The sequence below is a fragment of the Ogataea parapolymorpha genome, chromosome VII (genome assembly GCF_000187245.1).
Source record: "Ogataea parapolymorpha DL-1 chromosome VII, whole genome shotgun sequence".
Classification (NCBI taxonomy): Eukaryota; Fungi; Ascomycota; class Pichiomycetes; order Pichiales; family Pichiaceae; genus Ogataea; species Ogataea parapolymorpha.
In genome coordinates, this window is record NC_027860.1 from 713,696 (window position 1) to 728,574 (window position 14,879).

The 14,879-nt window shown below is 51.5% G+C and overlaps 12 protein-coding genes across 12 annotated transcripts; 7 read left to right on the plus strand and 5 right to left on the minus strand.

Moving 5' to 3' along the window:
• Positions 1–28: 28 nt before the first annotated feature.
• Positions 29–634, minus strand: HPODL_02777 (Non-essential subunit of Sec63 complex (Sec63p, Sec62p, Sec66p and Sec72p); the record flags this gene model as incomplete). Its single annotated transcript, XM_014077095.1, has 1 exon — positions 29–634. The coding sequence occupies one exon, from the start codon at positions 632–634 to the stop codon at positions 29–31; it is 606 nt and encodes a 201-aa protein (XP_013932570.1).
• A 64-nt stretch (positions 635–698) lies between these two features.
• Positions 699–1,076, plus strand: HPODL_02778 (uncharacterized protein; the record flags this gene model as incomplete). The annotated part of the gene is made up of 1 exon (XM_014077096.1): positions 699–1,076. One exon carries the CDS (start codon positions 699–701, stop codon positions 1,074–1,076), a length of 378 nt encoding a protein of 125 aa, XP_013932571.1.
• A 150-nt stretch (positions 1,077–1,226) lies between these two features.
• Positions 1,227–1,917, plus strand: HPODL_02779 (GTP-binding nuclear protein GSP1/Ran; the record flags this gene model as incomplete). The annotated part of the gene is made up of 2 exons (XM_014077097.1): positions 1,227–1,292; positions 1,333–1,917. The coding sequence occupies 2 exons, from the start codon at positions 1,227–1,229 to the stop codon at positions 1,915–1,917; spliced, it is 651 nt and encodes a 216-aa protein (XP_013932572.1).
• Positions 1,918–2,072: 155 nt separating this feature from the next.
• Positions 2,073–2,459, plus strand: HPODL_02780 (uncharacterized protein; the record flags this gene model as incomplete). The annotated part of the gene is made up of 2 exons (XM_014077098.1): positions 2,073–2,099; positions 2,136–2,459. 2 exons carry the CDS (start codon positions 2,073–2,075, stop codon positions 2,457–2,459), a joined length of 351 nt encoding a protein of 116 aa, XP_013932573.1.
• An 85-nt stretch (positions 2,460–2,544) lies between these two features.
• Positions 2,545–3,273, minus strand: HPODL_02781 (uncharacterized protein; the record flags this gene model as incomplete). Its single annotated transcript, XM_014077099.1, has 1 exon — positions 2,545–3,273. One exon carries the CDS (start codon positions 3,271–3,273, stop codon positions 2,545–2,547), a length of 729 nt encoding a protein of 242 aa, XP_013932574.1.
• Positions 3,274–3,331: 58 nt separating this feature from the next.
• Positions 3,332–4,315, plus strand: HPODL_02782 (uncharacterized protein; the record flags this gene model as incomplete). Its single annotated transcript, XM_014077100.1, has 1 exon — positions 3,332–4,315. One exon carries the CDS (start codon positions 3,332–3,334, stop codon positions 4,313–4,315), a length of 984 nt encoding a protein of 327 aa, XP_013932575.1.
• Positions 4,316–4,385: 70 nt separating this feature from the next.
• On the minus strand, positions 4,386–5,225 carry HPODL_02783 (Protein SUR7; the record flags this gene model as incomplete). Its single annotated transcript, XM_014077101.1, has 1 exon — positions 4,386–5,225. The coding sequence occupies one exon, from the start codon at positions 5,223–5,225 to the stop codon at positions 4,386–4,388; it is 840 nt and encodes a 279-aa protein (XP_013932576.1).
• A 440-nt stretch (positions 5,226–5,665) lies between these two features.
• HPODL_02784 (uncharacterized protein) lies at positions 5,666–7,105 on the plus strand (the record flags this gene model as incomplete). Its single annotated transcript, XM_014077102.1, has 1 exon — positions 5,666–7,105. One exon carries the CDS (start codon positions 5,666–5,668, stop codon positions 7,103–7,105), a length of 1,440 nt encoding a protein of 479 aa, XP_013932577.1.
• Positions 7,106–7,175: 70 nt separating this feature from the next.
• HPODL_02785 (Hsp70 nucleotide exchange factor FES1) lies at positions 7,176–8,042 on the minus strand (the record flags this gene model as incomplete). The annotated part of the gene is made up of 1 exon (XM_014077103.1): positions 7,176–8,042. One exon carries the CDS (start codon positions 8,040–8,042, stop codon positions 7,176–7,178), a length of 867 nt encoding a protein of 288 aa, XP_013932578.1.
• A 1,958-nt stretch (positions 8,043–10,000) lies between these two features.
• Positions 10,001–12,187, plus strand: HPODL_02786 (uncharacterized protein; the record flags this gene model as incomplete). Its single annotated transcript, XM_014077104.1, has 1 exon — positions 10,001–12,187. The coding sequence occupies one exon, from the start codon at positions 10,001–10,003 to the stop codon at positions 12,185–12,187; it is 2,187 nt and encodes a 728-aa protein (XP_013932579.1).
• Positions 12,188–12,201: 14 nt separating this feature from the next.
• HPODL_02787 (uncharacterized protein) lies at positions 12,202–12,948 on the minus strand (the record flags this gene model as incomplete). The annotated part of the gene is made up of 1 exon (XM_014077105.1): positions 12,202–12,948. One exon carries the CDS (start codon positions 12,946–12,948, stop codon positions 12,202–12,204), a length of 747 nt encoding a protein of 248 aa, XP_013932580.1.
• A 90-nt stretch (positions 12,949–13,038) lies between these two features.
• On the plus strand, positions 13,039–14,871 carry HPODL_02788 (Magnesium transport protein corA; the record flags this gene model as incomplete). The annotated part of the gene is made up of 1 exon (XM_014077106.1): positions 13,039–14,871. The coding sequence occupies one exon, from the start codon at positions 13,039–13,041 to the stop codon at positions 14,869–14,871; it is 1,833 nt and encodes a 610-aa protein (XP_013932581.1).
• Positions 14,872–14,879: the final 8 nt, after the last annotated feature.

Below are 14,879 nucleotides of genomic sequence, written 5' to 3' on the forward strand. Positions count from 1 at the left end.
CAATATTTTCTCCAATACACTATGTAACTCACAGGTCTCCGTTCTCCTCGTCGATCAGACGCTGGACGTTCCCGAGCTCTTCGGCCAGCTTGGAGTGCGACGGATTAAAACAAAGGCCTCTTTCGAGATCAGACTTGGCAGCGAGCAGGTTGCCCAGCTTCATCTGGCAAACACCCTTCCGGAGATGGTTTTCCGGGATGTTCGCGGCCAGCTGGCACAGCAGTTCGGCATCCACATACGCGTCGAGCCAGTTTTCGAGCATCATGTTGGCATCGCAGCGGCCAACAAGACAGATCAGCACCTCGCTGACCGTCATTTGGAAGTTTTCGAATTTCGGTCTTGCAGCGGCCAGACCGAGCGCAACGCCGAACTGTTTGGCCGCATCCGCGTACTTCTTTGTCCGCATCGACGCAGCCGCGCTCTCGTGCATTTTTTTGATCATCATGCTCAGGTTTTTGGTGTAGTTTTCTCTTGTTGGCAATGGAGGAACGTCGACGTTGGCATTGACGTAGTCCTTTATCAACGTGTTTAGTTGGGAGACCTCCAACTGTAGATCTTCGTACGCGGCGGCCGACGTGTCTTCCGCCAACGACACTTTCTTCGAGGCGGAATCGTAGACCAAAGGAAGAGACATGAATAAAATAATTAATTTATTTATTTAAATTGAATTAAAATAATTGATTTAGGCATTATTTGGTATGCCCAAGTACTACTGTGACTACTGCAAATCGTACCTGACGCACGACTCACTGAGTGTGCGTAAGTCGCATTTGCAGGGCCGCAACCACCTGACGTTTTATTGCGAGTACTACGAGGAGATAGCCCGTGAAAATGGCCTGCTGGAGACCCAGGAGCTGCCGTGGGAGTACAGTCTGGAGACGCACTACGCGGGGATGCCAGGCTCGCGCACGCAGAAAAATGGGCTGAAATTGCCACCGCCACCCACGTTGCAGGGCTTCCCCAACCCGCCACCCAGGGCCACGTACTACGACCAGGTGGAGGAGAAGCGGGTGATCGCCGAGTGGAAGAAGGCCACCGAGCCGGCGACAGAATTGGGTGGTCCCACGAGAAAATAGAGCGGCTAGTGGATACAGCAGCCCGGCAATGTGTAGAGTATTTATTCGAGATGGGCCATTTTGTGGTCGTGCGCCGAACAACAAATTTTTCCTTGATTTTGCTGGATAAAACTGAAAGGCGTGCCTTTGTTTATCAATAATTTTAGCAATATGTCGGCTCAACAACAAGTTCCTACATTCAAGCTCGTTTTGGTCGGAGACGGTGGTACCGGTAAGGTAAGTAGCACACAGGCGTTGGCACACTAACAAAATATAGACCACTTTCGTCAAGAGACACCTGACTGGTGAATTTGAAAAAAAATACATGGCCACCTCCGGTGTCGAGGTCCACCCAATGTCGTTCTACACCAACTTCGGTGAGATCAGATTCGACGTCTGGGACACTGCCGGACAGGAGAAATTCGGTGGATTGAGAGACGGTTACTACATCAACGGTCAATGTGGTATCATCATGTTCGACGTCACCTCTAGAATCACGTACAAGAACGTTCCAAACTGGCACAGAGACCTGGTCAGAGTGTGTGAGAACATCCCTATTGTCTTGTGTGGTAACAAAGTCGACGTCAAGGAGAGAAAGGTCAAGGCCAAGACCATCACCTTCCACAGAAAGAAGAACTTGCAATACTTTGACATCTCTGCCAAGTCGAACTACAACTTCGAGAAGCCGTTCCTATGGCTCGCCAGAAAGCTCGTCGGCAACTCCCAGCTCGAGTTTGTCGAGTCGCCGGCCCTGGCTCCTCCGGAAGTTTCTGTCGACGCCGACCTGATGGCCAAGTACCAGGCCGAGATGGACCAGGCTGCGGCCATGCCACTGCCTGACGAGGACGACGCCGACCTTTAAATAGAGTAAGGTTAAGTAATTAGGTCCTGAGCGGTGTAGGGATGAAGAGCCAATAATTGTTTCGCCAGCTGTTCGGTTACGCAGCCCTTTCTTTCTCTCTCATCCAACGAAAATTCTCCGTTCCTATTCGTATACACCAATTTGACCGATCCAAAATGTTGAACATTGTCGCCAGGTCTTCAGTACGTGCTCTCCAGAATGCCATTGCTAACCCGCAGAAGCTTGTTTTCCGCCAGAATGCCAGATTCCTCTCGGTTTCGGCCGTTAGAAACAACCTTGTGACCGATCTCTACGTCAAGGAACTCAAGGCTTTCAAGCCTACTCCTGCCTCTGCCGCCGATGCTGAGGCCGCTACCAAGCCATGGAAGCTCCCACAAGCCGCCAAGATCCCATCTTTGGAGGGTGAGGGCGCCGACGCGCTGGCCGAGTACGACTCTGCCAAGGTCGAGGTCGTCGAGGCTTCCGGCGAGACCGCTGCCGAGGAGTACAACCCAGACGACTGGTTTGTGTTTGAAGAGGAGGAGGAGCCGGGACATCACTGAACAGCCGGAGCACCACAGAATTCATGAGTAGATCGTTAGAGAAATACAAGTCGAGTTGTCTAAGTACGGATTGGCTAAAAGTTACTTATTCTAAAACCTCCCACGTAACAGGGCCTCTGGAAATAGTGGCCCCCACTGCTGGGTTCTCCCCCACCGGGAACATGGAGCAATCGCCATGCTGTAGCACAGGGTTCCAATGGCCGTCGAAAAACACCCTCAGGACGGAAATCGGGGTATCGAGGTTGTCCTTATTCCAGAACACACCCTGTGCCCAGTTGCCGACGCGGACGAACCGGCCTTCGCCCCCATTTTTCACGTCAAAGAGGCGCGACTCTGCCGCGACGGTCGACCCGGCCTGCACCTTGTGTTGCGGCGTCGTTTTCCACGGATCCAGCGTCACCCATCTCTCTTCGTACTGCTCCACTTTGCCCGACGCTGCGTTGTGCATGGCTCCCGTTTCGCGGCGAGTTCCGTCCTGCAACGTCTCGAAATGGCCGATATCTTTAGGGATGTCGCTTTTGAGTGGGTATTGCACGGTCTGGCCGGCCAGTTCGAGTTTCCTGCACTCGCACCAGCGGCGGATATACTCTGAGTCGAAGAAATCGTGCGAGAACTCGATCTGCGAGCCGTCAGGGGCCAGAAGCCGCGCAGAGCCAGCGAAGGCCCATTCGAAGGGGAAGTCGCCGCGGGGCGTTAACAAGGGCCGCACGTCGACAAAACGCTCGCTCGGCGTGCTGAGCACCATCGTCGAGGTCTTTTCGTCCGGCTTTGGAGACGACTCCCAAGCAATTGACAATCTTGCGGAGATGCTCATGGACGATCGACGCGAAATTTAACAAAAATTAAAATTTTTTACCAATTTTCAACTCACCATGGGAAAAGGAGCTGCGAGGTTTGGAGGAAAAAGCGGGTTCCTGCCGAAACCACGGGAGATTTTCAAACAACCGTACAAGCACGTTGTGTACCAGAAAGAGCCCGACACGGGGTACGCCGACGGGATCTTGCATCCTCGCGGCACAACAAGAGAGCTGATCCGTCCGCCGGTGGTGACGCCCGAGGAGCGGCTTCTGCGCACGGCCAGGCCGCCTAAAAAGGTGCCGGGCGAGTCTGAGCTGCAAAAAATGGCCGCCGAACAGCGCGCCAACATCAAACAGGCCGAGCTCCGCAGAAAGTATCTTGCCGAGTCGTACAAGACGGAGGTGAGCCGTCTGGAGAGACTGGAGGCCCAGGAACGCCGTCGGGCAGAGGAACAGGCCAAGGTGGAGCAAGCCGCACGCGAGTACAAGGCCTCGCACGCCGAGGTGTACACGATGCCGACCGTCGAGAGCTATTTGGACGGCCCTTTCATACGGCCGCGCACAGAGGAGGAAAAGGAGGAGCTGAGACTGAAGCGGGAGGCGAACCGGCGGGCGCGGGAGCTGGAACAGAAGCAGGCACAGGCGGTGAAGCTGCTGGAATTGTACAACGCGGCGGCGAATTTTGCCGTGACGGATGAAAAGCTCAAGGAGATGGTGGACAGCGCGTTCTCGGACAGAAAGCTGCAGGCGGTGAAAGACATGCTGAGCGTGGATCTGAGCGGTCTGGGCTCGCAACCAAGCCCCGGCGAGTTTGACAAAACGGTTGCAGACGTGATCCTGGGCACTGTGAACAAGGGTCCGTCGCTGGACGCTGTCGAGGACACGTTGAGCGGCTTTAACGAGCTGATTTTGGAAACGGCACAGACAAAGATGGAGGAGAAGAAGATGGAGCTGAAGTTGAAGGCAGAGGAAAAGCAGAGACAGCTGCAGCAGCTCCAGGAGGAGATTCTTCGCGAACGGGAGCAGAAGACTGAGGAGAGCGAGCAGAAGAATGAATAAGTGAATGTACATAGGTGAAGTGAGTTATTGGTATTATGTTCGAGCGGAGCTCTAGTTATACAGGTATCATCTACAACGATTCCTCGTCAATGGCCTTTTGGGTTCTCTTGATCTTGAAGAACCGGATGCCACCCTCGTTGGAAGGCAGCGTTCCTTGGTTGGTCTCGTCGACGGCAAGAGGGCCGGACACGGGCTGCGAGACCGGAGCGCCGGCTGGGCCGGTCTGGCTCATTTCCAGCTGGCGCTGTTCGCGGTGGATCTTGTACGCTCTGTGCATGCCACTGCAGCAGGTGAGGAAAAACACAATCAGCAGACACACCAAGGCCGCCCAGGCCATGCCGAGCATGGACGGGCCGACCTTGGAGGTCATGCCGGCGTCGGAGAACTTGTTTCTCACCATCACGGACACTGCAGTCTGGCACGAGACACCGGCAGCACAGAAAATAACGCTCAGGGAGACAAAGAAAATGACAACCTGTTTCATGGTCCACCAGCACAGTTGGAACAGCGAGCAGATGAAGCTGACACCAGCAAACACCAGGGCAATCAGAATGAATGGGAATGAGAATCTCGAGAGGTAATAGTAGGTATCTCTATTGGTGACAAAGTCCTGGGGCAACGAGGTCGAGTTTCCAAAGTTGTCGTATGGAGAGATAGGTTGGTCAGGGCCCAGGTTTGTGCAATTTCCGTTGGAGTGAGAGTCGTAAGTCTCTGGGTTGCAAATTCCCCAGAAGGTCCATCTGGAAATGTCTCCGTTGGGGTTAAGGTTGGAGGTTCTGGCCTGCACCCAGTAAAACTGGTCGAAAGGGAAGGACGAGACCGAGCCGGAGAAGACAATAAACAACAGGAGCAGAGTTGCACCAGCCAGCAACAGTAAAGTGAGCAGTCTGTTAAGAGAAGTGAGCAGCATAGGAATTGAAATTGATAAAAAAAATAAGAGCAATTTGTTTTAATATGAAGCCTGTGAATTTCAGCTAATTATACCTAGACAGAAATACATAAACAAGACGTATGTACTATTTTCTAAAACGGGGGCAAATTTTTCGAAATAGAACAGGGCCATTACTGGATCGGGAAATTGGCAAATAGAAAGTGCAATCGCTCAAAGCGGAAATAGCACAGAACAAGGGGAGCAAAGAGGCGGAGACAGACGTGACATGCCACGGCTGAAGCTGATGAGGAACAATAGGTTACCTCACTCGCAAAAGTTGCTCTCGGCCCTGACATGCATTCTCTATAGTTGCGATTACGTAACCGGGTCTCTCGAGGGTTCGATGCCATGCCATGCACTTTGCTCCGTTTCTTGCTTAGCTAATCAGAATCTTTTCCAAGTATTTTTCTTTTGTTTACATGGACATCATCGACCTTGAATCGTCCGATCCGCCCGGACCGCGCTCCGCGCACCTGTTTGTATCCTCATCGCCAACTCCCACGAGACGGCGGCTTTTGTCTGTCAAAACTTCCGCACCCAAACTCAGCAGATCAGCGGCCAGGTCGTCCCCCTCGTCTCTTCCAAGCATCATCGAAATCACCTCTAGCCCGCTCCCTGCGAAACGAAAGCGGCGTCCAGAGCAGCCGTCGTCGTTGTCGAACGCCATTGTTCTTGAATCGGGCTCAGAGTCGGACTCAGAACCGGCCGAACGCAAAAAAAAAATAGCCCTTCCCAGCTCCCCGACCGGCGCTGGAGACGAGTCCGTCCTGGAGATAGATCCCGTGGGTCCGTCAGACGATATCCAGTTGGGCAGCATTTTTGATATAAGCACAAAAACCGCCATCACTCCCTCAAAACCGAAACAGCCTGCTAGTGCTGTTACTCCTGCTTCCACAACGGAGGGGCCCGAGGGGGACCTTGATGCGCTGCTGGAACACGCGAAAAAGTTCAAGAGCAAGGAGCTGAAACAGGTAAACAAGATGCAACGGACAAAGGACGAGTTGCTGGCCGAAATGAGCGTTGAAATTGAGACGCGACTGCACGCGAAGCTGGCCGGGATCAACGCTGATTTCGAGAGTTTTCTTGCTCCTATCAAAGTGTACACGGCATCTCTGTATCTACCGCTTATCCAGTTCAAAAGACAGGTCGAGGCGGTGTACCACGAGCAAAAAGGAACGTATGTGCCTATTGACAAGTATATGAAGACCGAGTCGACTGTCGTGCTCTATTACGATGCTGCCGAGCTCGTGGACAAGATTAGGGATGATACGCTGCGCACAATAATTCTCAAGGTAAAACGGATGCGCCAGGACGCCAACGTTGTCCTCATGATCAACGGTTATCAACAACACTTGCAAACGCTGCGCGCACAACATAATAGGGCGTTTGTGAGCCAGGTGATGCGGAAAATGGACCACGACAAGACGCAGAGGGTCCTGGGCCCTGCCAACAACACAGTCTCCGCAGAAACGGTGCGCAAAAAACTGGTTGAACTGGAGGTGTTTTTCGGAATCCATATTTTCCCCATCAAGGGTCTTCGGGAGCTTGTGGATTGGATCAGGTCTTTCAGTTATACCATGGCACAAAAGAACTACGACCCCCACGAAAGAAACCGGGAGCTGGCAAATATAGGCAATATCCGCTGCGGCCAGACGCCCGAAGAGTGCTACCAAGAATCGCTCAAACAACTTAAATACCTAGTTACCTCTTCAGCACGCACGCTCGCCAAGAAATACCCCACTCTCGTGCAGCTGGCTGATAAGTTGCAGACGGGAGTGCCATCGCTCATCCGAACTGACGTCGAGCAGAATCTCAGGAAAGTGTTCACAAGCACTGATCCCAACGAGTTGCTCGACTAACCTGATTTCTTCTTCAAGCTTCGCAGATAATCAACTTTCGAATACGTTCTAGAGGTTAGTTAGCGCAATTTTAAGATACTGACTTCAAGATTTGCAGGTCCTCGTGCGAGATTTGATCTTTCATCTTCTCCAGTTGTTCCACCGCCTGGACCACCATTTTCTTCTCCTCGTCGTCAAAACTATACTTGTGAGACATCAGCGTCGTCACAATGTTGGTGGCAGAGTCTATGCATCCTATGTGGCCGTCTACCTTTATTAGACCGAGCAGAGACTTGACAACCTGGTCTTGCTGCAATTTTTCAAGTCTAGCCGAGTCGATTGGGGTAGATAAAGCAGCGTTCAGCAGCGATAGTGCTCTCAGCTTCAGCTTTTCAGTAGACTTGTCGCTGTTCAAAATCGGTGCAATAATGTCCCATCCATTGTGTTTTTCAAAAGATTCCACGCCTTCTTTGTTGTGTCTCACGATATTTGCCAGAGCATAGATAGCTTTCAGATTCGTTTCTGGAGACTTGTCTGAAGCCAGCTCCACAAGCTTTGCCATCCCATTCTCGCCCTCCGCATACTGAAGGAAATTTTGCTGTGACTTAGGGTTGTTCTGCGTGGCGGTTCCTATACAGGAACAAGCCAAGGCCTGGAGTTTGGGCTCTGGGCTGCTGAGCTGCTGCAGCAACGGATCCCAAAGCTTCAAGTTCTCAATATTATTTGCATTGTCGAGGTTTTCGATCAACATCTCAAAATTGTCGAAGGCAACGAGCTTGTTCTCCAAATCGATCTCGGGGCTTGTAATGACTGCCATATTTTGCTTCATCTGTGTAGGCTCATCCACAGCCTGTCCAAAGAGCTGAGCCAGGAGCTCAGGATCTGGCGCTGGGGTCTTGGCCCGCAATTCCTTGTCGTCTGACTGATTGGCAATCGACCACTGAAGTAGTTTCTCCATGGCAAAATCTAGAATAAATTGAAAATTATTATCAGGATTATTTTTATTTAAATAAGGTGCACAGCCATGAAGCACATATAGGGTGGGCGCGTACCGGAAACCTAGACGCCCACGTAAAACTATATAAAGCGGCGGCTTTCACCTAACATAACTTCATGGACAGCAGATTGCTCATTATTGGTACATCAGATGTGCCCCCTTCAGGTAGCTCTCTGTTCATCACGGACGATACTCTCATATTGGCTAGCTTGGGAGGACTCCGTTTTCCTCGCCTTGGAGTCCAATAGAAGACACATTGGGCCCATTGCGTTGATTAACTGGATTTTGTTAGACAGATGGATAGCAGTCTAATATCTGCAGTGTCTTCACGTGGAGGTTGGATTGTGGGGCATCCATCTTGGCTTGCAAGAAACAGGATAGGTTCTATAACCTCATCCAGGGGTACTGAAAGGACTAGGAACCTGTCAATGTATATGCAGATGCTGGCGCGGGTTTAATTACCGAGCGACGCTTTGCACAGATTTGGCACGAAGTACGGCCTTGAAGCTTGAATCGAGGTCAGCAGATATCGAATTCCCCTGAAGAATTGCTTTGCAATTGGCTGACGATGTTGTTAGCGCTAACGAATAGAATGCAGCAGGATAACCGTTCACTGGGTGCGTTTTGCTGGAGATGCCCCCTCCAGTGTGGAACGTCCACTATTATAGCAATTGGGTGTTCATCTTCTTTCACGTTTCTACGATTTGCTACACTTCTGACATTTCTAAGATTTTGCTACCAAATCACGTTTTTTGCCATCTCCAGTTTTTAAAGATTCCAGTTATACCACACATTGCACTACTATCACGACGGGGTAGGCCCGGGAAAGTATACTGCCATAGGTCGTCCGGTATGGGGTTCCACCACTGCCCTGTACTAGAAAGACGGGAAGTATACTTTCGAAACTAGGGGTGGATGCGGCTCTCCTGACCATAGGGGAGGGGGAGAGGCTACCCACCCCAAACAGGGAGGGCATATAATTTGCCTTCCCTCTATTTGAAAGGGGGGATACATTTCTCCCCTTCTATAGGGGGAACGCATTTTATATTTCTCCCTATTTGAAGGGGGGATATACTTCTCCCCTTCCATAGAGGGGATGCGCTCTCCCTTTCCATGTAAGGGGAGGTACGTTTAAATTCAGTCTCTAGTATTTTAAAAGTTCTATATGTCCCCTCCGCAGCATGGGCTGCGTCGACGTATCCTCCCATTAGGAAAATCGGCGCTATTATTCTCGCCGGGAGGATATAAATTGCTTTGCTTCAGAAATCTCCGAGAGTTGTCTGAAGCAGAGCAATGAAAACTGGTTTCTACGCTGCCTCCGCGCATAGAAACCAGGTCGGAGCGAAAGCTCCCAAAATTAGCGCCGACAATGTCCACTAGGAACAGCGAATTGAGTTGGTCGCAGTATATGAACAGGAATATTGGTATGTCCGAGCACAAGCTCTGGGCTAGATGCAGCAGTTCTAGTTGTTGTCACTGCTGGACATGGGTATTTGAGCTTCCTTAATTTGCGGATATCCTTTCACGATGGTAGAGAAAAGAACGTAGCAAAGTAAGCTAAGGTTGTGGACCATCGGCTGGATATTTATACTGCGACAAGCGCTGACAAAGCCATTAATGGTTCCATTTCCTGGCGCGTTTCTCGGGGCGCTAAAGCAGTTGCCGTAGCTGAAATGAGCATATTTAGTGCATGGCTGCAACGCCCGCTGAAATTGCGCCAGCGCGAAACAGCAGATACTTCTGGTTAGCCATGAACGGCTCTTGCATAGCAACGGATTACGTTATCTTGGGATCAACTTTTCGGCTGAAAATAAATAATCACTAATTTTAATACTGATCCTTACACAAGGAGCTAAAGTTTCGAATCTTTTTCTCACAACACTCCGTTTGTGGCACTAATACACCCGCAACCAATTGCCATGGAACTAGGGCCTTTCGTGGAGATGGATGATGCACAGGAGTCCGCAAGCCCCACCCCCACAAACAAGGCCTCGCCCTCGTTCGAGGACTGCCACAGGGCCCGCAGCCATGCCTCTTCGGTCTCGTCCGTGTCCACGCCGCTCCCAAAACACAAACTGTCGGTCGATATTCCCCGCCTCCCGGACGATAACGCGTACGAGGTGATCAATAACACTTCGTCCCTGCGCACCTCCGCAATGGCCATTCCCGAGCGGCCGCGCCCGTCTGGAGCGTCGAATTTGTCCACGAGCACAGCCTCGTCAACAGCCTCGATCCCGCTTAAAATCAAAAAGTCCACGCCCGCAAACCCAGAGACAACAAAGACGGACGCTGTTTCTCTGTCGTTCAACCAGGGAGACGGCCTAGGAGACACAGACGGGTCGATGAACGGCGACGGAGACCAGGTGAGCCACGAATCGGCCAATGAGCAGCCTGCCACGCCCGTTCCGCAGCCAAATGCCACTTTCATGTCTAGCATCAAAAGTCTTGCGTCCATTTCCAGACAGCAAGAGGCAGAGACAACCACCGACACAGCTTCCACTCTGGGCACTCCATTACGCAGTCAATCGGACGACAACACGAAAAAGGACGGCGAGGACGAAGGCAAGCTCGAACACGTGGTCAATGGCCACACCGAGATGCTCAGCTACCGCCGGTCGTCTCGCCGAGCAAAAAGCAGCAGCATCTCGTCTTTACCAAAAACGCCCCTCACAGAGGCCTCCAACGACAGTTTTGACCGGTCGCCAGCAGAGTTCTCCAACAAGCTGTACACTGACGAAAAGTATCTGGACACACAGTACCGTTACGCTTCGTTGACGCGGAATGTCGAGTTTCACGAGCTCTTCAAGAACATCCCGGACAACGAGCGGCTTCTTGACGACTTCAGCTGTGCTCTGAGCCGCGAAATCCTTCTCCAAGGTCGACTTTACGTTTCCGAGCACTATCTCTGCTTCAACTCCAACCTGCTCGGCTGGGTGACGAGCTTGGTGATTTCTCACGACGAGGTGGTCCATTTTGAGCGCAAATCGACGGCCGGGCTGTTTCCAAACGGGATAGTCATTGAGACCAGGGATGGCAAGCACACTTTCGCGAGCTTCATCTCGCGCGACTCGACGTTGAACTTTCTGGAGACCGTGTGGTCGAAATCTGTGGCTCTGAGTAAAGCCAAGAACGAACAGTCGCGCGCTCTGGACCTGATCGAGAGCAATCTGGCTGCGCCGGCGATCCAGCAGCTTTCGGAGGACGATGTCTTTACCATCGACGAGAACGGTCCGTTGATGGATGGAGAGACAGAAGAGGAGGTGGTGGCCAGTCCTGTTTATAGAAACGAGGGCCCCGACAAGCACAGCGCCACAGAGTGCAGCTACGAGCCCGAGGCGCATGGCGAGTCGATCATTTTGGATCAAGTTTTTGATGCGCCGATGGGCGTGGTGTTCAACGTTCTTTTTGGCGAAAAAATCACATTCCATAAGCACATCATGGAGTTGAGCGACGGGTACAATTTCAGTGACTATGGGCCATTTAAGGAGAACGAAAACGAGGAGCTAGTGCGCAAGTTTGAGTACGAAAAAAAGCTCAACAACTCGATTGGTCCGAAGTCGGCCAAGGTGGAGGCGTCTGAACTCATCCAGCACAAAGATTTCAACGAGTACGTGGAAGTGGTGAGCACCACGTGCACACCAAATGTCCCCAGCGGGACTGCTTTCCACGTTGTCACGAGGTACATTTTTACATGGGCTGAAAAAAGCCAGACACGGCTGAAAATCAGCTACAAAATAGTGTGGACCGGGTCGAGCTGGATTAAGGGAGTTATTGAGAAAAGCACAAAGTCGGGACAGCAAAGAACAGCCGACCTGATTGGCGAGGAGCTAGAAAAGATTCTTCCAGAGATCCAGACGGGCAGGCCCACAGACAGCGAGGAGACAGAGGAGGAACCGCAAGAGACTCTTACAGAGCCCGTTTCGCAGCAGCCGGCGAGATACGTTCTCGTTTTGGAGCAAGTGGCCGGAAACTGGCTTGCAATACTGGTGACTTTTATTCTGCTATTGCAGCTATATTTCCTGTACAGGATGAAGTGTCTCAGCGAAAAGGTGGCGGAAAGCATCGAGCTCAACGTTGAGCTTCTGAGACGCATTGCGGAGCACTAGGCTATATACAGAGGCTAAGCTCCCGGGGCAAAGCCGATGTTGTTTGTGTCTGGCGACGGCTGTTCGTTCTCGATGATTTCGCAGTCGTCGATGGTATGTACAGCGATCTTGTCGTTTTTGTCGTTTAATTCGAACACAAAGATGCCTGTGAGCACACGTTCGATGGAGTTGTCATTGAGTTTGGTCAGGTTTTGGAGAGGCAGTTTCAGGTGCAGCAGGCTGTTGGTGTCCAGATTGTATGCGCCGAGCCTGGCGTCGGCGGTTTTGTTATCGTGGAGATGGAGACACCCGTTGAGACAGGTGCGCCATTTGATGGTGATTTTGGTGGTGTATGGGGACAATTCTGGAGACTCTTCGAAATCCAACAGGTTGTTGTTGATCGAGAGATTGACAAGGTCTGTGTTGGACAGCGACCGTCTTGCCTCCTTGATGTTCATATGAGTAATGTGCAATTTTGCTTCTGGGTTCAAGAAAAACGAGGTCACCAGTAGTTGCAGTGTCTTGAATGTGGTGTTGTAAAGTAGCACTCCTCTAATAACGGGTATATGTGGTTTCTGGGCGGGAAGCAGTCTCAGAACGATATCCTGGGCCAGAAATTCCTGCGGAAGGTTGTGTTGCAAAAGATGGGGCACCTTGAGCTGGAGCATTTGGATAATAGTTCCCAGATTTGCTTTCCGCGGACTGTCGGGAACAGGGAACCTCGGCTGGCGGCTAGCCAGAAAGTTGAGCTGACCAGAGCGGAAAGGCGCAAAGATTCTCATTTAAATAGACACACTGTTAATCATCCAGATTCAAGAATAAATACTAAATTAATTTAATTAAAATAATTTTTGGCATTTTAATTATTTCTCATGTCGCTTGTTTACGATTCGGCAGATCCTGAGCTGCCGAATTTGCCAGAGTCGGCCCATTGGTCAGACTCAGACTACGCGAGCGACGACGGATCCGGGCCCAGCACGGACTCTGTGCCGTTTTCGAGCGAGACGGGCCAGATAGATATAAATCACAAGTCCGACAGCGACTCGCCTCGTACGGTCTCGCAGCCCACTCAGGAACACCAGAAGGCGGCTGGTCCGCACGTGACGGTGCCAAGACCCAACCACAGACGGAAACACAAGGCCAGGTCGCGCAAATACGCCGGCAGCGGAACAAAGAAGGAACGCACTGGCTGGGAGCCAGGAATCGACGTCCGGACAACAAACGTGGTCATGAATACGCCGGGGTCCTGGGTCGTGGTGACAGATTACTCGCCGGACAGATATAGAGTGACGCACTACGAGGTTGTCTCCGAAACAGGCGCCGACGACGACGCTCTGGATCTCCAGCTGTTGTATGCAGAGGGCAAACAAGACCCCGATCCAGAGGCTGTTGAGGCGCAACTGAAGGAGTACAGAAAGCGCGCAGCGCAGTCGAAGCTGGCGTTTGAGCGTGGAGTGAAAAATCGGCCTCTGTGGTCGCACGTCAGATGGATCAACGTCAACGGGCTCTCGTGGGAGGCCATTTCGACGATAGGCAAGCATTACAATCTTCACAGACTATCCATAGAGGATATGATTGACATTCCGCAGCGCACGAAGGTCGATTTGTACCCGAACCACCTGTTTACGGTGCTTCCCCTGATAAAGGTGGTCAGAACAAACCGTCCGCGAGAATCCGCTGGAAACCGCCATGTTTCGGCCGACGACTCGAAATCGCTGCGCTCACGAGCCTCGTCTGTGCACACGGTGGACATGACGCTTTCTGAGCGAATCAGCGACGAGAGAAAGATGCGAAAGCTGTCAGACATCAATTTCAGGTCTCTTCGCGACGAGCGCAAGAAAAGCCGCAAAATGCGCAACCTCGAAATCCGCAGACCGTTGAACAGCAAGGGCCTTGCTGTTGGGATCGAGCAGGTCTCGATTTTCCTCACGGACGACAACACAGTAATTACCTTTTTCGAGCATTCGGCAGGAGACATCACCAAGGCCATTCTGACTCGTCTGGCGGCCAAGGACACGCTGCTGCGCACAAGCGACGAGGCCTCGATTCTGTTCCATTCCATTCTTGACGCAATAGTCGATCTCGTCTACCCCGTGACGTCTGCCTACGACCAACGCCTAAACGAGATAGAGCTGGACATTCTGACCAATCCAACCATCTCGCACACCCAGGAATTGCATTTAATGATCAACGAGCTGGCCAACCTCAAGTCGCGCATCATGCCAGCCTGCAACCTGATCCATCAGATGAGAGAGGTGACCAATTTCCGCAAGTTCATGTCTGAAAACAGCGTTTTGTACATGAACGATATATACGACCATCTGGTGTCATACGTGGACGACATTGAGTCGATGTCGAGGACGATCGAAAACCTAGTGAACCTAATCTTTAACACGTTGTCAGTGGAGACCAACAACTCCATGAAACAGCTGTCTTTGGTGACTGTGATCTTCCTTCCGCTCAGCTTCTGGGCAGGCTATTTTGGCATGAATTTCGACAGGTTCGGGAACCTGGAAAAAGGAGTTGGGTTCTACTGGAAAGTGACCATTCCGTTTACGTTTGGGCTCATTCTGCTGGTGATGTGGCGCGATATCTTTAAAAAAGTGGACTACTCAAGAAAATACGTCACACGGGTAATGGCCGATTTCGCCATAGACAGAGCAGAGAAAAAGAGAAAGCTACGGCGCAGGAAAAACCTGGTTTAATGTCATTT